This window comes from Equus asinus, chromosome X, assembly GCF_041296235.1.
Source record: "Equus asinus isolate D_3611 breed Donkey chromosome X, EquAss-T2T_v2, whole genome shotgun sequence".
In the NCBI taxonomy this organism is placed as follows: domain Eukaryota; kingdom Metazoa; phylum Chordata; class Mammalia; order Perissodactyla; family Equidae; genus Equus; species Equus asinus.
In genome coordinates, this window is record NC_091820.1 from 57,054,065 (window position 1) to 57,076,703 (window position 22,639).

The following is a 22,639-nucleotide window of genomic DNA, read 5'->3' on the forward strand; positions in this document are numbered from 1 at the left end:
GGCCGGCACACAGGCCTGGGTCCGGGTCAAGGAAGGAAGCCACCTCCAACTGTCAGGGAGGGGAAGTCGAACCTGGAGTTCACACTACATCTTGTGAGACCTAAAGAGGCAGGCTGGGGAGATTGAGCTGGGACCCAGAAGCATCATCTCCAGCCAAATCCGTGTCGCGGAGGTGCTCCAGCAGTATGTGAAGGGGATCGTGCGGGAACACTGAGATCCACCAAGCACACTTGCCATAGAAGCCGCCCGGCCACTCTGCAGTCCAGGGCATAGAGAAGACCAGGCTGGAGGAAGGCCAGCGAGCCGGCTAGGACCGGAAGGACGTGAAAGCTGCTATGGCGAGACCATCCAGTTCTGGGTGCCGGCGGGCCCTTTCCCCCGCGTTGGCCCCACAACAGACTCATTCCCCGACAGCGGCCCAGAGAGTGACCTGCACTTTTCTTCTGTGTGCCCAGTACGTTCCCTCCGGCTCCACAAGCCACCATCGCACGGGGCTGTGACTTCTGCCTCCACCCCTCTACTGAAACCAAGGAGGGAGAACTGACAGGTTTGGGAAGCGAGTGTCAAAGGTGAGGGCTAAAGAGAGGAGGAAGAAAACGTGCAGGTTCCTGCCTGAGCTGTCTGTGCGCGTGGCGCCACCAGAGGGAGGCAGGGACCACACAGAGAGGACTGGGCCGGGGAAGGGGGAAGAGGAGCTCAAACGTGCTCTTTAGCACCCATGCAAGTACAGCTGCAGGGGCGGCCAGTGACGGGCGGAAAGCCACCCAAGGCATCAAGAGTCCTCAGACCACAAAGCGGGGTGGACGGGAGAAGCAGGGCAGTGATCCCAGTGAGGGAAGGGAAGAAGGGACTGGGGCTCTGGAGGGGCTCCCGAGTTCCTGCTGAAGGCAAGGGGAAGAGCCGCGAGGAATGGGAAACCTGGAGACCCCAGAAGAGGAGATTCGGAGAGAAGACCAAGGGGACCTGCAGGGGAAAGCGGGTAAATGCGAGTGTGGCTGGGCGGCGCCCACACAGAAGCCAGAGCCCAGACCCCGGGCACCCTGCTGGCCTGACTGCAGGGCTCCCATCAGAGGCTGGCCCAGACTCCCCACAGGGAGAAGGCCCACACAGAATGCCAGGGCTCCTCTTCCGGAAAAGGCTCTGAAATGCGGCAGTGCCCCAGCCCGCCCCAACCCCTCTGCCTGCCCCGACCCGCACACCCCCACCCCCCGCCCCAAAAGAGAGGACAGACCACAGAATATGAGAGGTTCTTTAATGTGAAACTGCTGTGAACTGGGGTGGGGAGGGGGCAAGAGAAGGGGAGAGGAAGCCCAGGCTGAGGGAGAACAGGAGGGAACCAGCTTGGCCACAGGTCCCGGGCTCCAAAGGCACCAGCTGCTTCTCCTGTGGGAAGGTGCTGGGCTCAACCTGGAAACAGAGCGGGGCCGGGGAGGAGCCTGAGGCCAGGGTCCGCCCCAGCCCTCCGGAAGAGCCCCGACTGTGGGAAGGGATCTGGTGTGTGGAACACTCACTTCAAAGGCTCTGGAACTTGTCAGCCAGGGACAGGACGGCCGCTGAAACAGAGAGACGCCTAAGCAGGCACTCCACCCACGGGGATCTAGAAGCCCGTGCCCCTGTCCCCGGGGGGGACGGCCTAGCCCTGCCCCTGGAAGCCCCTCCGGGCCCTGTGCAAGCAGCCCCGGGCCGGACTCAGTCACCCACCACCTGAATTCCGTGGGGGAAATGTTTTCTAAACGAGAACCAAACGTGCCAGTGGGTCTCCAGCTTTGGGGCATGTCGGAGCCACTGGGAACTCGTCAAATGAACCAACAGACGGCAGCGGACAAGGCACTCCAAGCAGCGGGTACAGGGAAAACCAAGGAGGCATCTCTGAGCGTCCCAATAGGAGGAGATCTCTAGGCCTCGTTCGCGTCGACAGTGCGCGCGTGCAGGGCAGACAACACTTTCCTATTTGCACAGGCGCTGGGCTGTACCTGACAGCAGGCTCCAGGGCCAGGCCTGCTGGGCTCTCCTCCCCACGGGAACGTTGGTCCCTGTGAGGCCGCCTGCCCCTGCGCCCGCCAGCCCCACCCCGGGGCCCTGAGTCCTGCACTAAGACACCGCAGGCGGTCCCGGGGCCCCTGCCCCGGCCCCTGCCCCAGCCAGAGGTGCCTCATACCAAGGTGCTCTTTCAGGTCGCCTATTTCTCTCTGTAGCACGTGACACTAGGCCGGCAGACACCAGAGAAAGAGAAACGATTAGTATCTGCTGGCCTCCTCTCGCCTCGACCTCCCCTCTCCCCGGGACCCTACCTCCGAAACCCCAGTAGCTACACTGGCAGGGGCTCCTCGGGGAATGGAGGTGCGCTCCCCCCACGGGGTGCGGGATGGGGCGCGGAGCGGGACACGTATGTCAGCTGACCCTGCACACCGACCCCACCGTCTCGTTTGGGCCTGCATCTCTAGGAGCCACGGAAGCAATACCCGAGGACAGCCCCGTGCTCCACGTGGTTGCTGCTGCCTTTGCCGTCCTGGAGGTCGGTCAAGCGGTTCCTGGTCACCTGAGCGGGAAGGAACAGGACGTCCAGCTTCCAAGGCTCCCAGGGAAGTGGAAAGTGAGGCAGCACCACCCTCTGCTGGCATGGACTTGCCCCTGCTCTGCCCCGCAGCTCCCATCTTCTCTCAGGGCCTGCCTCGCCTGTCCTGTTCCCCAGGGGCAGCCCCAGTGCCACTGTGCCCCCCAGGACTGGGGCCTGTGTGGGACTCTCCCAGAGCCGCAGCCACAGCCCGTGCCCCGGGATGAGCCCGCGGCCCAAGAGAACTCAGCAGAAAAGGCTTTGTCCCGCGGAGAGTCTACCTCCGGAGTCGCGGTTTGGGGCGCTGCTAAGGACTCGCGCCCCTGCAGAGCATGATGTGGCTGAAGGCCAGCCCCGTGCATGCCCCGCCTCCTTGGGAGAAGCTGCCTGGGTAGGCACCGAGGCCTGGGAGCAAGGCTGAGCCGCCAGCAGAGCCAGAGCCAGAGCCTTCCCTCCTTGTCCGCTCTCCCCTCACTCGCGGCTCACTCACCCAGAAGACTCACCGGAGGGTGCAGGCCCCCTGGGCACCGTATTTCCCTGGCTCCGGGCCAAGCACTGTGGGTTTACCGCAACTTGGGGAGCGGCTCTGGTGTTGAGGTGGCCACTGCTGCCTTCTGGACGACGCACGCACCGACTACATGGCCCTGGTCTGTGTCCTGGAGGCTAAAGAACCATTTCTCACCCATTTGGACCGGGGATGTGAGAGCGTGTGAGAGAGTGTGAGTGTGAGTGTGAGAGTGTGAGTGTGAGAGAGAGAGAGAGAGAGTGTGTGTGTGTGTGGTTGTGTGTGTGTGTGTGTGGTTGTGTGTGTGTGTGTGTGTGTGTCCGTACCCAGATGCGTTTAGAGGCTGGGGTGGGGCAGGGAACAGGCCAGGGAATTCAGAGGCTGATCTCATCAGCACTTTCGCCCTCAGTCAGCCCCAGGCCAGGAGGCAGAGCTGAGCTGGGGAGAACAGTGGGGCACTGAGAAGGCCCAGGTCTCCTGCAGAGAAGGCTTGGGGAACAGCTAGGAAGTAGGATCAGGAAGCCCGGGAGTCTGAACACGGAAGCTCTGCGGCCCAGACTTTGAAGGGGGCCCCGGGTCCCAACCAGCTACCAGTCCTCCCTTCCATCCCAGCTCCTCTCTGGGGGAGGGCGCAGGAAACAGGACCAGGGTCGAGAATGGTGGCCGGCAGACGCGCGCGGGCGCACACGCGCATGCACCCCCCCCCCACACACACACACCCCCCCCACCCATGCAGTGCTAGCTTCACGTTTCCCCTTCTACGACGACCCCCCTCCGGCAACCTAATGACCGAGGGTCCCCAGTGACCACCCCCGAGGGAAGGGCAGAGGGAGCATGGGTAAAGAAGTCCCCGATTGGGGTGGGGGCAGAGGCGGGGGGAGAGGAGGCGCAGGGCCTACTCACTTGGCCCCGCGGGGCTGGGTCGCTGTTTGGGTCAATATCTTCTCCCGCCACCTCCACCGGCTGAGACTCCATTGTCCTCCCGGCCACAGATTTCTTCCCAGTGCCGGGCTGCTTGGACTGCTTGGCCCTCCTGCACCTCACAAGCAGCGGGACGCCAGAGACTGGCGGGAACGTGGCCGGGTCCAGGGGAGCTGCCGAGGCTCTCTGCCCCCAGGAAAGAAAGGTTCTCCCTTGGGCAACTTGTGAAGCAGCCCCCAGGGATTTCTTCTCCGGGGCCGCCTTCCTCCAGGGAGTCGCCCGGGACGGGACGCCGCCGGCGGCGGCCGCAGCAGCGGCCGCTGCCTGGTAGCTGGGCCTCTTCCCCCCCTTGCCCCAGACCACACACTCTACTTTCTTGGAGGAAGAGAAGTCCAGCCCTCCAACAGCCCGCCTCTCCACAGCCAAGGCGAACGCTCGGGCAGCGGAGGGCAGGAAAGAGCCCGGCACGTGGAGGAAATTCTCCCTGGCGGGGAAACTGGAGCGTCTGGGTGGGTCCCCAGGATGCTCGGGGCCGTTGGGCTGGGCTTGGCCGCCTTCTCCGGGGCAAAGGCTCACCCTCGTCGGCTGTAGCTCGCTGGCCTCGTCTGATGGCTCGGGGTCGGAAGGCAGCCGGACCGGGCCTCCCGCCGAGGGCCGCCCGCGACTCGCAGGGCTGCCCAGCCTGCTCCTCCCGCCTCTTTTAGGGCTGCCCCAGGCCGGGCCGCCCTCGGGCCCAGGGAGCGGGAGCAGGGCGGCGGAAGCCGGCTGCGACGCCACCCAGCTAAGGGCAGGCGCGCCGGGGCCGCCGGCACCTGGCTCGAGGCCCGCCCACACGGTGGAGCCTCGGGCGGCGCAGCTCTCCGGGGACCGGTATGTGCAGACGCCCCGCCGGGTCAGCTGCTGCACGACGTTCGCCGCGGCCGGCGGCGCCGGGTAGGACGCACAGTCCGCCGCCGCGTCCCTGCCGTCGGCCGGGCAGCTGGGGCGGCCCCCGGGCTGGGGGAAGCCGCCCTCGCCCTCGCCGCTCCGCGGCGCCCCCAGAGCAGGGCCTAGACCGACTGCCCGCAGGGCTCCGGGCTCGGCGGGGCGGACGCCGGCCCGCGCCCCGCCCTCTGGGCCGAAACCCGCGCCCCAGACAGACCCCTCGTCGGGGGAGCTCATGTCGTGAGTCCGGGGCTCCCCGGCCGCCTCGCGGGAGACGATGGCCCCGGGCGCGCTGGGACGGGTGGCGGCGCGCGTGCGCGCGCAGCGGCGAGGCCTTGGGGGCGGCGGTGGGGGTGGGGGACGCCGGCCCTCCCCAGACGCGGCGCACGAGATCGCCTCAAACCACGCGCGGCTTGCGCGCGCCTTCGACGCCTGCGCCGCGCCCTTCGCGTGGGTCCGCCCCCGCCAACCAGCGCGCCCCTTGTGGGCCCGCCCCCCCGAGGCCCTCCCCTATCGCGTCCAGGGCCCCTGGGGGCCTCCGAAGCCCCTCGCGGGCCGGCAGTGGGAAGCCCGTCCCGTGCCTGAGTGCGGCCGTCGGGCCGCTCGTCCCGCCTCTTCCGAACAGCCCGCCTCCCCGGCACAGGCTACCTTCCAGTAGCAGCCGCGGCTCTGAGCCCCGGTTTCCCGCGTACGGAGCGGGGCAAGGCCGGCCCCGGGCCCAGGGGGGCGTGCGGTGGGGCTTGTGAGGGGACACGGCAGGCCCCCGATGGGGCCCGTAGCGCACGAGGGATGGGCCGGCCTCTAGTCCACAAGACGTACGACCCCATAGGAGAATGGGCACAGGCAGCCCGCAGCCAGCCATCAGGGGTCGGCGTACTGTTTCCGCCGTAAAGGGCCAGAGAGCAAATGTTGTGTTTACGGCTGTAGGGTCTCTGTCGCAACTGCTCGAGGACGGTAGCTGCTCAAATCGGCCATGGTTGTGTGCTCAGGCCGGTTTGGGGGTTGGGCCGGGGTTTGCCCCGCGTCTCTCGGCCCCTCCCCCACTGCGAGTCAGTTCAAACGAGGGGGAATCCCAACACCCAGTGCTCGCCCCAAAGGGTGGTCAGCGTCGCTGGTTCTGGAGGCGAGACAGAAAGCCACAGATCGGTTTTCACACGCCACGTTTGCAGCAATCCAAGACCTTCGCCGTTCTAAGGTGGGGGACGTCACGAGCAAACCCGTGCTTTTGACCGTCGCAGGGGGGCCTGGGGTGGGGAAGGGGCCCTGGTGGTGGCAGCGGGGCAGGAGAGACATTTGGGAGGGTCGTTTGGCAGCGTCCAGGAAAAGAAACTTCTCCCACGCGGACTCCGTCGGTGTCTGGCACTCTTCTGAGCGCCGTAGATAAGTAGTCACGCGTCCTCAGGACAAGCCTAGGATTCAAGTAGCCACTCTTACCGCCCTCTTATGGGGGAGGAAACAGGCCCCAAGAGGTTCGGCCAGTGGCCCAGGGTGGCTCGGCTTGTTGGAGTCAGTGGCAGGCTTCAAACCAGGCCGTCTGGCTGCAGAGTCCTCGCTTTTGCTATCGAACCTCTAGTGAGTTCGCTCACCCTTTGCAACGCAAGCCAATCTCACGCTAGGTGTAGTGGAAGAAAAGAGGACTTTATTTTGCATGGCGCTGAGCAAGGAGAAAGGGCGGCTAACGCTGAAATCCAAAACGCCCCGAAAAGCTAGAACTAAGAGTTTTTATTTGGGGTTTTAGGTAGGGGAGGGGGAGCATATGGCCCTTTTGGTCAGAGCTTTTCCACCAGCCTGTGTTTGGCCTTGACACTACGTGCAGAGAGGAGGGAGCCCGTGACCTTGCTGCTCAGCTGCTTTCCCACCAGCCTGTGGCTCCTTGTGGGGAGGAGATAGGGAATCCACGTGGTTGTCCTTGGCATTTGTCTCCATAAAGGCGGTTGGTGGGTTCTGGAGCCAGGAAGCCAGGGAGTAAGCAGGGAATGGGTGCTTTGGTTTTAACCACATAGATGCTGGGTTTAACGATGGTGTAACCGAAAGTTCGGTCTCTGAACCCGATGCCTATCCAAATAACGAGAACAGAGTCTTGAGTGGAAGAGGAGAGGTTTTTACTGTGCCAGGCACAGGGAGCAAAGCAAGGGCTCATGCCTCAAAAATTGCCAGCTCCCCGATGAGGAATGGGTAGGGATTTTTATCTGGGGTTTTGGGTAGGGGAGGGGGGAACATGTAGCTTGTGCAGCTCGGTGCTTTCCCACCAGCCTGCGTTTGGCCTTGAGAGGCTGCTTGCAGCAAGGCAGGGGGGAGGGTGAGATAGGAGGATGGCAGGTGGGCGTCCTTCGCCAGTGTCTCGTCTTCTTGTTTGAGGCGGGTTCGAGCGCCGGGAGTCGGAGTCGAGGAGTTGAGGTCTGGGGAGCCTCCGCTCCTTGATACTCTTGAGACAGCGGCTTTCCTGGCAAACTCAAGGACACGTGATTAGCTAAACTTTAGTGTGCCTCCAACTCCAGGCCACCTGGGCTTTTAACAATTTGTAACTCCCATTTGGTTGTAAAGCTCAAGGAGTCCAAGTTTAAAGAAACAGGTATTTGCATGTGAGTGGAGCTAGAGAAGCAGGAAAGGGGGTGGTGGGTTTTAGTTTTAACGCCGTATACGCTGGGTTCAATGTGGGGGAACTGATATCAGGGCTGATGTTAAGAGCCTGTAACGTATTCCCCACTGTCATTTCTTGCTTTCCATTTCTATGGAAAAGGGGCGTCGTGGTCGTCTAGCTGCTTCCTGCTGTATTGGGGCAACGCTAGGGGGTCTCTGCGATGGAAAGCTTGAACATGCTTTTGCCAGTTTTTCTGTGGGTGGTTAGTGTTCCAGTTGCAGTCCTGCAAATACCGGAAATACAACAGAAAAGGAACTTAAACATGATGTATATCCCAGCCAGGCTGCAACTAGAAAATGCAAAGAATAGAAATGAATTAGCAACGTGAAGCATCTCATGATTGTTTTCTAACGAGCAACTTAAGACCCTCCAGCGGTTTACTTTCCCACTCAGCAGGAGAAGACGTTTGTGGCTGGAAATTATCTGGACATTTCTTTAATCGAGTGTGGTCGACCCACGGTTTTACACCTGCCAATTTAAGGGATGTATAGGTGGTTAACAACACATCATAGGGCCCTTTCCATTTTTCTTCAAGTTGTTGTCCTGGCCCTTGTTCCTTCCACGCCTTCAGAAGTACTTTGTCTCCCGGCTGGAATGGATGTAGCGAAGTTTCAAGACGGGGAGGAGACCTGGAGGAGATAAACTCATGCATAGTAGTTAATATTTGACCCAGATGCTGTACATACTGCTTTAATCTAATTTCCGTAATTGCATGGGGGTCCTCCCCTTTTCCCCATGGAGCTAGGAAGGGTCTCCCATGTATTATTTCATAGGGGCTTAATCCAAGTCCACTTCCAGGGGCCACTCTAATACGGAGGAGGGCAATTGGTAGCACTTTGTCCCACTTTAGATGGGTTTCTTGACAGAGTTTGGCAATTGTCCTCTTTAGAGTGTGATTCATCGTTTCCGTTTTTCCCGTGGATTGTGGTCTCCACGAGGCATGCAGCTTCCATTTGATCCCGAGAACCTTACTTACTTGTTGTGTTGCTTCAGCCACAAAGGCAGGTCCATTATCACTCTGGATGCTAGATGGCAATCCGAACCTAGGGACAATCTCTCTCAGTAAACATTTGGCTACCTCGGTGGCTTTCTCAGTTCTGGTGGGGAATGCTTCTATCCATCCTGAAAAAGCGTCTACAAATACTAACAAGTATTTGAAATTCCCGGTTGTCTTAGGCATTTGTGTAAAGTCCGCTTGCCAATCCTCACAAGGTTGCTCCCCAGAATATTGAGTTCCCTTTTTCAAGGGTTGCCTTTCTGTTTTTGGGTTGTGTCTGGCACAGACTGGGCAAGAGTAGGAGGCCTTTCGAGCCAGTTGGTGTAGCTTAGGCCCCCTGAGGTGAGGTCGTAAGAGGTCCACTAAGGCATCTCTTCCATAATGAGTGCATTCATGCAAGTATTTTATTAAGGGCCACACCAGGGCCTCAGGGAGTAGATTGAGACCGTGAGGATTTATTTTCCATTTGTGAGAAGGATCCCAATTATTAAACCCCCAGTCCTGTGCCCTTTTCAAATCCTCCTCCGTATAGGAGGGCTCACATTGACTTAAGTCCAGTCGTGGGATGAGGGCCCACAAAAGTTTAGGCCCTCTGGCGGCTTTCTTGGCAGCCTTGTCTGCCATTCGATTTCCAACAGCCACATATGAGTCAGTCTTTTGATGGCCTGGGCAGTGCATAATGGCTACTGCCTTTGGTTCTGTTACTGCTTGTAGTAGAGCTAATATTTCTGGGGCATATTTTATTTCCTTTTGCCCCGCAGTCAGCAGCCCTCTTTCCTTCCATATGGCCCCGTGTGCATGGACTATCATGAATGCATATTTAGAATCTGTGTATATATTTACTCCCTTTGGATAGTTGCAAAGCCCTCGTAAGAGCAATTAACTCTGCTTTTTGTGCCGATGTTCCCGGGGAGAGGGCTTGTGCCTCGGTAACCTCGCCTTCCGTTACCACTGCATAGCCTGCTCGTTTTTGCCCATCTTCCCATGAAGCTGCTGCCATCAGTAAACAGGTCCCAATCAGGATTTGTCAAGGGCTGATCCGACAAGTCTAATCGGCTGGAACGCACAGTCTCTAAGACGTCTAGGCAATTATGAGAGTTAATATTATTTTCAGAGGTTGGTAATAAGGTGCCAGGACTTAAGGTTGTTACAGTCCTTAAAGCGACATTGGGGTCATCTAACAAAATAGCTTGGTACCTGCCCATCCTCCCAGCAGTTAGCCAGTATCCCCCTTTTTGTTCAAGGAGGACAAGCACTTGGTGGGGCACATATACCACAAGAGGCTGTCCCAGGGTAAATTTCTCTGCTTCCTGGAGTAAATCACAGGTGGCGGCTATGGCCCGCAGACATGGGGGCCATCCTTTGGCAGTGTGATCCAATTGTTTAGATAAGTAAGCCACTGGTCTGGGCACCTCTCCCAGACATTGTGTCAATACTCCCAGAGCTATTCCCTGTCTCTCATGTACATATAGCTTGAATTCTTTTTTCAGATCTGGAAGGCCCAAGGCCGGTGCAGTTGACAACTTTTGCTTTAAAGCCTCAAATGCCTGTTGGCATTCTCCTGACCGTACGAGGGGATCTGTTTCTTTTCCCTTCAAAGCATCATATGATGGTTTGGCTATCAATCCAAAATTGGGACTCCAGATCCGGCAAAACCCTGCCGTACCTTAACTGTCTTCGATTTTGAGGAGCTCTCACCTGCAAAATCGCCTGTCGTCGGTCAGACATTAAGTTGCGGGTGCCTTGGCTTATTTGAAAACCCAAATAGGCCACTTGTTGTTTACAGATCTGGGCCTTTGTGGGGGATACCTTGTAGCCACACCAGGCAAGGTGATTTGGCACGATAATGGTGTTGTTCAAGCAGTGCTGGTAACTAGGACTTGCTATCAGCAAATCATCAACATATTGTAGTAATGTTCCCTGATTGAGTTGGAGTCCCCTCAAGTCTTTTGCCAAAGTTTCATTAAACAGGGTAGGGGAGTTCTTAAACCCCTGAGGCAACACGGTCCAACAATACTGGTTGGTGGCCCGTGTATCTGGGTCTTGCCACTCGAAGGCAAACAATAGTTGAGATTTTCTTTCCAATGGAATGCAAAAGAAAGCATCCTTAAGGTCCAACACTGAAAACCAGCCGTATTCCCCTGGTACAGTAGTTAATAGTGTATAGGGGTTTGGTACTGTTGGATGTATATCCTGTACAATGTCATTAGTGGCTCTTAAATCCTGCACAAACCGGTACTCATCTGAGTGTGGTTTCTTGACTGGTAAAATAGGTGTGTTGTATGGTGATTGGCAGGGCCTTATAAGTCCATGATGCAAAAATCTTTGCAAAACCGGTTGGATACCTTTTAAGGCCTCTTTCTTCAGGGGATATTGTTTCTTTCTTGGACAAGAGGCTCCTTTTTTAAGTTCAATTTTTATTGGGGTGGCAGATCGAGCTCGTCCGGGCACCCCATCAGCCCAGACAGCCGTACTCACTCGTTCGTGGATCTCGGGTGGTATTGGGTGCTCTCCTTCTTCCGTTCTTTCCAGGAGGGCTTGTAGTCTGAGTGCATTTTCTGGTGGCACCTGTAGGTGAAGCTGCTTCTTCTTGGGTGAAAAAGTTATCTGAGCATTCAGTTCACAGAGCAAATCCCGTCCGAGGAGAGGAATCCGACAATCTGGTATGTAGAAAAAGCTATGTTTTAACTTTTGTTCTCCCAAGCTGCATTCCAGCGGTTGTAGCATGGGTCTCTGCTGAGTTTCGCCTGTGACTCCAACAATGGCAATTGAGGAATTACTTAATGATGTCAATTTGCCGTTTAACACTGAATAAGTGGCACCAGTATCCACTAGAAAATCAACCAGTCGGGTCCCCACTGTCATTTGTACCCGGGGCTCGTGGGGGACTCTTGGAATAGGAGCTGCCAGCATGGCAAGGAACCCCGGGCCCCGTCAATCATCATCTTCCTCCTCTAAGTCCCGGACTCGAGGGGCCATGGGCCTTCTTGGGGGAAGACATCTTTCCCCTTTGGTGTCTATTTCTAGCCTAGGGCATTCGTTTTTCCAGTGCCCTTTCTCCCTGCAATAGGCACACTGATTTCTCTCTAACTTTCGGCGTCTTTTCCTCCTCAGTCTTGGATCCCCTTCCCCATTTCTCCAGTTTAGGGAAGCTGCATAGAGCACTTTGACTGGCCTGGCTTTATGCTCCTCCCGAGCATTATAAACTTTAAAGGTAATTTCCACTAATTGACCAGGGCTCATGGCTATGGCCCCTTCAACCTTATTAAGCTTCCTCCTAATGTCTGGGGCACTCTGTCCAATAAAGGTCATGTTGACCATCCGAAGGTTTTCAGGGGCTTCTGGGTCTGAATCAGTGTATTTTCCGTAGGCCTGATATATGCGTTCTAAAAACGCTGCAGGGTTTTCTCCTGTTTCTTGCCGGAGTTCCTGAATTTTGTTTAGGCGCCTTTGTTTGGGGACTCCTTTTTTAAGTCCAGCCAAGACACACCTTCAGTAATGGCTTAATAGTGCTTTCCCTGCATCCGTGTTTGGGTCCCAACTGGGCTCTACTTGGGGAATGGCCACGTCGGGAGTGGGAGTTTGATTGGGATCCTCATCATGCAGATGCTGAGCCTCTTCCCTGATTTTTACCACTACAAGGCGCCGCTCATCGCCTGTAAGCATTATACTTAACAAAGATTGAATGTCCGCCCAAGTAGGGCGATGGGTAGAAAAAATAGTTGTAAACCAACCTGTCATCTTTTGTGGGTCTTCCCGGTAGGACGGGTTCTGGTTTTTCCAATTTAGCAAATCAGAGGTTGAGAAAGGGGTATAAGTCCAATAGTAGGCGGCCGGTGGCCCCTGACCGTTTGTCCCTACAGGCAGCTGGCGCAGAGGGAATTGCCCTGCCCCCATTCCAGAAGACCCCTGGCCAAAAGGAGTACCCTGTCGCGTTCTCGAGGGGGAGACAGTTCCTGCTCCTGGTTCGTTCCTAGACTGATCTGTTGGGGACTCGGCCCCCACTACCACCTCTTCATCTGACATGGGCAGACACAAAGGGGGCGGTTGCCGCGGGGGTTCCCTCCCGCTTCCCGCCGCCTGGGGTTGCGGGGGCGGGGGGGGGGGAGCGGGAGGCACCTGCCATTGGTGGTTGTGTCACATTGAAATTAGGATTAAAAGGATTTAACACACTCAAGGCATTTATGTCCTCATCAAGTTTTTCTTCCGGTGTCCGAACATCTTTGACTACCGGAGGCTTGGCTTTTCTTTGGACCATCAGCTTGGTCCCTGGCTGTTCACCTTCCTGATTATGCAACTGCATAAAAGCCTGCACGTACGGAATCTCATCTCTCTTCCCAGACCTTTCACAAAACCACTCCAACTGCAATATAGTGTAATAATTTAAAGTTCCATTCAATGGCCATCTTTCCTCACTTTCCAAGACGTACATCGGCCAGGCAGTATTACAATAGAATACCATCTGATTTTTCCTCATTGGCTTACAACTATAGGTCGACCAGTCAGCCAATATTTTCCCCAAGGGGCTCTTAGGTGGAACAGATATGGCGCCTCCCATGTTGACACTTTGAAAGAACAGACAGACAGACAAAAAACAAATACTAAACAAGCGCGCTTTCCCAAAAACCCACGGCCAGAAACGGAAGCCAAAAACCAAAACCAAAACCAAAGTGCTTCCAGTCCCAGCTTAGTCCATGTCCTACACTCGGGGGCGCCCAACAAATGAAGATCTGCTATGCAGATCTTCCCAAATGAGCAAGGACAAGGGACCTCGGTTGTGCACGCCCGGGGGACTTACCAAAATTTGGCCGGGGCATCCGGCATTGCGGCGACTTCAAACAAATGCACTTTCCTTTTTCTCAAGATAGTTTCCCTGGTAACCAAGGTCCAAACAGTGGCCCTGGGAGGAGGCAGGAGGGAAGACTCCCAAAGCAAAATGGGCTTTGGCAGCTGCTGGAGCGGCCCCTCCAGCTGTCCCTGACGCTCTGCGGAGTCCGGCCAAGGGAGCAGACCTGATTTGACCTGGGATGAAGTCCCACCAACTAAGCACCGGCCCTCGGCGATCTGGCCTCCCTGAGTCTTCCTCCAACCCTCCACTTCCCCTATTGGGGCAGGCGCGGAGTACGACTCTGGAGCATCCGATCAAGCCAAGGGGGTCTCAGTGGGGGCCACCCACAGGTCCCATCTGGGTCGCCAAATTTGTAACCAAAAGTTCGGTCTCTGAACCCGATGCCAATCCAAATAACGAGAACAGAGTCTTGAGTGGAAGAGGAAAGGTTTTTACTATGCCAGGCACAGGGAGCAAAGCAAGGGCTCATGCCTCAAAAATTGCCAGCTCCCCGATGAGGAATGGGTAGGGATTTTTATCTGGGGTTTTGGGTAGGGGAGAGGGAACATGTAGCTTGTGCAGCTCGGTGCTTTCCCACCAGCCTGCGTTTGGCCTTGAGAGGCTGCTTGCAGCAAGGCAGGGGGGAGGGTGAGATAGGAGGATGGCAGGTGGGCGTCCTTCGCCAGTGTCTCGTCTTCTTGTTTGAGGCGGGTTCGAGCGCCGGGAGTCGGAGTCGAGGAGTTGAGGTCTGGGGAGCCTCCGCTCCTTGATACTCTTGAGACAGCGGCTTTCCTGGCAAACTCAAGGACACGTGATTAGCTAAACTTTAGTGTGCCTCCAACTCCAGGCCACCTGGGCTTTTAACAATTTGTAACTCCCATTTGGTTGTAAAGCTCAAGGAGTCCAAGTTTAAAGAAACAGGTGTTTACATGTGAGTGGAGCTAGAGAAGCAGGAAAGGGGGTGGTGGGTTTTAGTTTTAACGCCGTATACGCTGGGTTCAATGTGGGGGAACTGATATCAGGGCTGATGTTAAGAGCCTGTAACACTGGGAAAGTGAAATCAGAGCTGGTATCAGTTTCCCCTATTTTATGTTCATCCCTCATTCTTGAGGGATTTGGGGCTGTGACCAATTCAGCTACTTACTTCCTGCTGAATTAGGGCCTAGGTGGTTTCATCTCACTGAACCAGTCTCTTAATAAGGTGGTGATGCAGGTGTGTCCCCAAAGTTGGACCTGTGTCATGTAAGTAAGTAACCAGGTATCTAATAAGAAGTTTCCCCAGAGAAACAGAAAGAGAAAAACAAGGTTAACGGTTGGAGCAAATTGTAAACTAGTTCCTGAGCTCAGGAGGCAAGCAATCGAGATTCCTAGAAGTCAGGGTTGAAGCATCCTTTGCAGTTTGAAATGTCTCCCATGGTGTCATCGGGCACTCAGGTAGCTTTTCGAGTGGCTCACACAGCGGTAGACATGAATCTCTCTTAAGTTTATGTTAAGTCCTCCAGCTTCAGTTTGCAAGGCTTCAGGAAAAACGGGCAGGTTTAGTTTTCAGTGATTCTGAATGAAAATGATGGGAAAAAACCTGAAAATGTTGGTTTGGAGGCTTGTAGCCAGATGTTTCAGGAGACTAGAAGAATTCAGGATCCAGTCCAGTTAACAGATGTAACAAAGACCTCAGAGACAATTGACAGAACCAGAATCCAACATCTACACGTGTGTATTATAGTTTCTATTGAAACATAATCTTTCTCTCTAAAATCACCCTTTTATAAAGATAGCCAAATTAAGACTAACTGGTTTGCAAAATAAGTCAAGTTTTAAGAAGTTTGGCATAATTATTTACATAAGTGCAGCAAGAATAGTAATTGATTATATAGGCTCTTTTAAATCTGCTTTGCTGGAACCTTTTATGAAGAGCCTCGAGTTGAACTTCAGAGGCCTCTGAAGGTCAGGAAAACCAAGCCAAGGACTTGTCATCAGATTCCACCTGCAGTACCTACAGATTTGGGTGAATTCCTCTCTTCCTGAGGTTCCCCAAAATATTGAGGTTCCTCGCACCTGCCAGAGGGAGTGGCATTCTTTACTCAACCTTACCAGGTTACTGGGAAGCCATAAGCAAGGTACCAGGCCAATATTTCCAAGTGGCTTTCTTCCAGACAGTCCACCTTCATTCCTCAGAAGCTGTCTTGTCACATCTGAGCCTGTACGTCTTTCCCAAATGTGATGTTCCAGTCAAAGCCTCGGTATTATAACCCGTGTTTCCAGTTGTGTCCTGTTATAAGAAGAACAGATTGTTATTGGACTTATGCAAACAACCATATTGCCGTGAGAATAGGAGTACTTACCCACCAGGAGTATTTACATTTTGGAGGGCTCAGATAGGGAGAAAAAGATAAGTGCTTCAATCTTGCTTACAAATTGCTATAAATCGTGGGTCCTTAAGAGATTAGAGAAAAAGGTTTTCTTAAATCCGAAAAAAAAACAAAACATCAAAAATCAGCAATATGTGAAGCAAAAGGCCATAAAAATTATAATCATCCTCATCAGTTCATTCAGTCCCATGTAATTGGTTCTTGATCTCAATCTTCTGTCAGCAGTTTCATGAAGTCATCCGTTTCTCTGTTAGGGCTGTGTAATTTCCTACCCAGTTCAGTTTTGTAATCTGCAAGTTTATCGGAAACCTGTATTCTAGAGTGTTAGAGTCCTTTCCATGAATCTCTCTGAAGATGAAACATATTTGCGAAAACATCAGAGTAAAACAACTGTCTGTAAATAACAAAACATTCAAAAATGGTAATTGACAAAGACACTTGACCATTCTTGTGACATATAATACTTTGAGCTAATAGCCAGAATCACGGCTGACAATCAGAACAGATCGGAATTTTAGATAACTTTTAAAATACTTACATCAATAACACTCATTCGCAAAGTACCATTTAAGAGAGTTTATCATTACTGGTTTGACAACACTTCCCGTGTAATCTGATATGCCAAATAAGCCTAATTAGTTTAGTGTTTTTTTCTTATAGGAAGAGAGCAGATCTCTCTGAGAAGTCTCAGTGGCCCTCTGAAAATTCCCAGAGAAACTGTTCCTCCTCTTCCAGGTCAAAAGAAAGCTTTTATTCAGGACTCGAATATTTTTGTGTGTCGGTGGGGGGAGCTTGTCAAAAATATTAAAAGCTTTAAAACATTTGTCCAGATAGGAAACAAAGCTCACCGTGAAACCATGTTCAGGTATCTATTCACAGTGACAACAGAAACAGTCGAGGGGAAACAGAGTTAAAATAGTCCAAAAAAACCCACCTTTGTATAGTCTTTTTATCAAGAGCAGTTTAAAACTTTAGGAAAATTATCCTTTCAAGAAAGAGGAGCCCCAGTTTTAATTTTGTACCAGTTTACTTTGACATATAAATTTATTTAGTTAATAAATTCATTTTAATCACAGCCAACTTGACCACACATAAAACTCTTTAGGGTTTTACTTTCACAAACTTTGTGTTACTTTTTTTACATTCAAAATTTATCCCTGTACTTTAGGACAAATTTACCTTTCTTAACTCAAGAAACAAAAATATTCCCATTCTTTATACCATTCTTTATATTCTTTTTTTTACCGAAAACATACATTTTACTTTTCTTATACATGTGTGTTTTTTCATAGAAAGTTCCTCAGCACACGTAAAACATGTTTATCAATAAACCTAAGCTTTTTAGTTTCTTTGATATAAGAAACCAAAGGCAGACAAATCTATGCTTAGTAGTTAACCTTTACTATTTTATCTTATGTGGAAATGAGCCAGCTACCCAATAACTTTTATTATTTAACTTAACTTAGTAAAGCTATAAAGTTTAAGTTTGCAAACAGATTTTGGAAGCTGTTTTTTTTAAGTATGCAGACTATAAAACATAATTATTGTTCAAAAGTTTTTCAAAAAACTTTTATCCTTTTAATTTATCTAGTTTACCTGTCTTGAGCGACTATACTTAGGTCGTCTACAAAAACCTCATGAAAGATCAAACAAAATTAGCTATTATACTGAGTTATTAGTTTTGCTGATCAATTTTGTTAACAGAGATAACATGAGCTCATCTGACCAGTCAACCCAGGCTCTATGTCTGCATCGTATCCAGTGCTGATAACTCAGAGGACGGGGCTATTTTACATCAAATCAGCAAACTTAGATAGGCTTTCGTTTACCAAAGGTCAATTTGGATCATGTTAAATAACTTTGTCTTTTAGAAGTTTTGACATATTAATCAAAGACTGCATTTCATTGTGAATCCTGTCTTTTCTGGAAGAGAAGTCTCCCAGAATGGCCATTACAATTTTAAGTTATCTCAAAGGTTTACTTATTTTTACTTGCTTAATTTTAGATCAGGAGTTTCGGGGGAGCTGAAGTGAAGCTCAGCTTGCTGGGAAGCTCAGCAAGAGAGGAGAGAAAAGCAGCAGATTTGGCTTCAGCTGCTTATTTATTTATTTACTCAGCCTTTTATTTTCTCTTAAAGGGGCAGAAAAGTATTTCTGATTTTATTTAGAAGCCTCAAAAGATTAAAATAGGCTTTCCATTGTTGTAGCTGGCTTTTTCCATTGCATACATCAGTTTTGGTATGCTGAAATTGGCTCATTTTGGGCATATTAAAGTCAGATCGCCTTTAGCACGTCTAATTAACATAGCCTGTAAGGTGGATTTGTAAGCTTTTACAATATCAGGCAGGGCAAACGTTCCCCAGTGAGACATAATGTTTATCCCCACAACATGATCTATAATACAATCAGGAAAAAGAGCTGTAATCATTTTACATAACTCCCATTTAAATATACCAGTTTTTACAAACTTTTATCTTAATTTTTCAACTCTTAAACCCCTAATTATAACTTATATTAGAAATTCCATTAGCAAGTTTTGGTATTACAATATTATGTAGGGAAGGCATTCCCGGTTAGACATAACATCTATCCCCCCCCATAAAACATCCAGGCAAAGTTGGTGTAACCTCTTTCTATAATATTAGTTTAAATAGTTTTAATTTTTATAGTCTTAGCAACCTTAACAGCTTAACTGTTGCCCCAAACAATTGTTGGTCAGGGTTTTTTTTTATTGTGATTTCTGCCTCCTGACCTTTTAAAATTTTTCAAACTGGGGTGAATAGAACTGGTTTGTCTGATGTTCTTTAATGTTGGGGGCCCAATAGAGGGGGATTCCTTTAGCCCATCCAGCCTTAAGCATTGTTTTATTAAAACCTTTGTTTTAGTTTTATTTACATCTGTTCCATTTATCCCAGTGTTCATTTTAATAACTAACGATTTCCATCCTATTGGGATGAGTCCTGTGACTCTTCTCTTTCTGGTTTCTCTTTGTTAACTTAATGTTTTCATTAGCATTGGTAAGACCATGAGAAGAAGCTGAGACCCACCTCACCCAAGCTGGATTAAGTTGTTAATACTAGTCATTGTCTTTTTCTTTTAATTTGGTCTTTTCATAGGTACCAATGAAACAACTGTTTATGATGAGAGCTCTCTAGAAAGCTTCCCCACTTAAGGATCCAGTGTTTGGCCATCTTTTTCTCCAGAGTCTAAAGAATATTGTGGCCATGTGGTGTTACAAAAGAAAATCATCCCTCTTTAGACATTGGCTTTTAGCTGTAGATGGACCAGATAGCCAAAGTTTTCCCCAAGAGGCTCCTAGGTGCAGTAGACACAGCACCTCCAATGATAACATTTTAAAAGGAAAGACAAACAGACAAATAACAACAAATACCAAATAAGCGTGCTTTCCCAAAAACCCTCGACCACAAATGGAAGCCAAAGCCAAGATCAAGACCAAAACCAAAAGCCAAAGTGCTTCCAGTCCCAGCTTAGTCCATGTCCTACATTCAGGAGCACCCAACAAATGAAGATCCGCAACACAGACCTTCCCAAATGAGCAAGGACAAGCGACCCACTGGGGAACTTACCAAAATGTGGCTGGGGTGTTGTAATTTCAAAACAAATGGAGCCCACAGGGCTACCAGGTACCCATTATTTCTGACCAGTCCTGTTGGAAAAGGTTAGCAGAAAGACAAAACAAACAAACAAACAAACTAAAAAACCTACAGCTACTTGCAAGAGTCGCCTTCCTAAGTCCTGAATCTAGTTTCTTTCACCACCAAAGCAAATGCACCGTGGGCCAATGATGTCTGGTTAGCAGCCAGCCACTTAGGGCTGTCCCTGAGACAAGGGGCTCAGGCAGCTGCAGGACAGCTTCCAAGAGAGGCCTTTAGCCAGAGGCTGGTGTGCCACAGGTGAGACACCGACTTGGGACATTGTCCCATCTGGGTCATCAAATGGGTATCAACCCTTAAGTGAGCTCACTCACCTGTAGTGCTGCAAGCCAATCTCTGACACCAGGTGCAGTGGAAGAAAGTAGGACTTTATTACTGCAGAGCACAGAGCAAAGAGAAAGGGCTGCTAACGCTGAAATCTCAAACTCCCCAAAAAACTAAAAGTAAGGGGTTTTATTTAGGGTTTTAGGTAGGGGAGGGGGAGCATATGGTCTCCTTGGTCAGAGTTTTTCCACCAGGCTGTGTTTGGCCTTGAGACTACCTGCAGAGAGGAGAGAGCCCATGACCTTGCTGGTCAGCAGCTTTCCCACTAGCCTGAGGCTCCTTGTGGGGAGGAGATAATGAATCCACGTGGTTGTCCTTGGCTATTTGTCTCCATGGGGGATAGTGGATTCTGGAGCCAGGAAGCCAGGGGGTAAGCAGGGAATGGGTGCTTTGGTTTTAACCACATACATGCTGGGTTTAATGATGGGAAACTGAGATCACAGCAGGTATCACTTTGAGCAGTAAAGCTTAAAACTGGAAAAATGTCCGTTGTCTCTATGACTGGGCACATCCACTGCCAGATACATCTGGAGAGTCACTGGTATGTGCAGTGTCCAAGGACACGTGCACGAGGATGTTGGTGATGGGGAACACTGGGAGCACTGTAAATTCCCATCAGTAAGGAAATGGATGAATGCAACGTGGCCTGTGCATCCAGGAGATGAAAACTCCGCAGTCAGAGGAAGGCATGAGGCATGTTCACGGCTTTCAGAAGCATCCTTGTGACTGCATTCAGGAAGTTGCAGACCAAGGGATTTGGGTACACATTTGTAAATTAAAATAACAACAACAACAATGACGACGACAACAAACCAATCCCGTGTTTGAGAATACATATACGTGGATGTACCAGTATGTTTTAAAGGTCTGGAAGGGCCCACAAAGAAGGCTCAAAGGTGGTGGTGGTGGCAGTGGTGGTGGTGGGGGGGGGGGGCGCCAGTTGTCTGTCCCATTTTCCTGAAACTACCGGTTGCCAGCTTCCCTGGCCTGAGCTGTCCTGATATCTGGGAAGTGGCCCCTCCCTTGCTTTCTGTAAGGCCCTCCGGGGTTAGAACTGCCCTTGTTTGCCACTCAGCCCCTATTCCACAGCCCTCCAGTCCTTCCCTACCTTCCTTCCTCTTTCCCATTCATACTCCTCTGTCTTCCCGTTGCCTCTCCCTCCTGCATCCTACTCTGGCTGATCTCCAAGAGAGGCCTGGGGTGTCTGGACGCCTGTTGCCTGCGGGAACTCAAAGGCCCAATTCCTGTGCGTCTGCCCCTGAGAACCCTACCGTGCCGGAGAAGCTTACAGAGCAGGGGAGATTGGGAGCACTCTACATCTGCCATCAGCGTCCTCAAGGGTGCCCCCCACAGTTGCTGCCTGTGTGTGGCAGTGCCCTCTCCCACCTCTCCCCATGCCTTTTAGGGACTTGGTGTGCTACTTCCTGCACGCTGAAGTGGCTAACAGAGGATACAGCAAAATCTCCTGGCCCCACCACCGTCCTAGGCAACACTAGTGATGGATCCAGTGAAGCCTCTGGCATCCCTCTCAGCATTTCCATTCCTTCTCTTCCTCCCTCCCGCTCTGCCATAGAGAGAATCCTAGAATTCTTCACACCATCTCCACTCTCTTTTTCCCTGCAGCTCTCCTACCTCCTCTTCCCCTGAACCCTATAGGCCTGCAGAGGTGCCACCAAACTCTGCTTAACAACCCCCCCCCACCACCACCACTGCGTTTGCTCACCATGATCTGTTACTGTTTTTGACTTAGCATCTTGAGTTTCTTCCACCCCAGTGGGGTTCAGAGATTCACTTTGGCCTTCCCCACCATGATAGCTCTTACTTCACTGACTGGTGACCCAATGTGGGGTTATTTCTCTGACTGCAAAGTGTATCACTTACAATTGTCAACTTGTGGACTGGAGACATGACCACCGTGTTGGTTCATGGACCCAGTCAGCTCACCATGAGCTGATCTGTATCCCCAAATCTTTTTATTACCTGGCCTTCACATGCCCCACTCTAAGAGGACTCCAATGTGACACTTTGAGTCTCTGGGATCAGTGTGTGGCTCAGACCTGTGTCCGATCATCCTAGAAATGTCTGGGTATTCCTCTTTCCCCTGTGTGAAGTCACCTGAGATATGGCAGTCACTCACTTTAGGGAAGGACAGTGGCATCATAACAGTATATGTAGTCACTGCCTTGTGTTCGGGTCCTTCCTCCTCAGGACTCATTTACCTCTTCAGACAGCGGGGCTGGTCTCTAGAGGCCCACCATGAGTCACTTTTTTAGTATAAACTAGGAGGTGTGGTCCGTGGGGTTCATCATGATAACAAAAACACTCCTATCACTTGGGAAATTACTGGGCTTTTTTTATTGAGATAACATTGGTTTATAACATTATACAAATTTCAGGTCTACATCATTATATTTCAGTTTCTGTGTAGATTACATCATATTCACCACCCAATGAGAAATTACCATCCATCACCATACGCATGTGCTCAGTCGCCCCTTTCACCCTTCTCCCTCCCCTTTTCCCCTCTGGTAACCACTAATATAATCTCTGTATCTATGTGTTTGTTGTTGTTGTTGTTGATTTTATCTTCTGTTTATGAGTGAGATCACATGGTATTTGACTTCCTCCCTCTGGCTTATTTTGCTCAACATAATACCCTCAAAGTCCATCTGTGTTGTTGCAAACAGCAAGAGTTCATCTTTTTTTATGGCCAAGTAGTATTCCATTGGGTATATATACCACATCTTCTTTATCCATTCGTCCCTTGATGGGGACTTAGGGTGTTTCCAAGTCTTGGCTATATAATCATAATGCTACAATGAACATAGGGGTGCATACATCTTTACACATTCACGGTTTCATGTTCTTTGGATAAGTACTAAGCAGTGGAAAAGCTGGATCAA

At 51.4% G+C, this 22,639-nt stretch overlaps 1 protein-coding gene across 1 annotated transcript in view; it reads right to left on the reverse strand.

Moving 5' to 3' along the window:
* Window positions 1–1,235: 1,235 nt before the first annotated feature.
* LOC139042668 (uncharacterized protein CXorf49-like) overlaps window positions 1,236–22,639 on the reverse strand; it is a 56,077-nt gene continuing 34,673 nt past the window's right edge. Inside the window, exons 3-10 of the mRNA XM_070502301.1 lie at window positions 13,341–15,639; window positions 4,557–11,202; window positions 3,963–4,166; window positions 3,058–3,217; window positions 2,463–2,539; window positions 2,159–2,204; window positions 1,512–1,553; window positions 1,236–1,407 (exon numbers count right to left, since the gene is read on the reverse strand). Coding sequence (XP_070358402.1) covers window positions 1,513–1,553; window positions 2,159–2,204; window positions 2,463–2,539; window positions 3,058–3,217; window positions 3,963–4,166; window positions 4,557–5,141 — 1,113 coding nt within the window. The 5' untranslated portion in view covers window positions 5,142–11,202; window positions 13,341–15,639 and the 3' untranslated portion in view covers window positions 1,236–1,407; window position 1,512. The remainder of the gene's footprint in view (window positions 1,408–1,511; window positions 1,554–2,158; window positions 2,205–2,462; window positions 2,540–3,057; window positions 3,218–3,962; window positions 4,167–4,556; window positions 11,203–13,340; window positions 15,640–22,639) is intronic.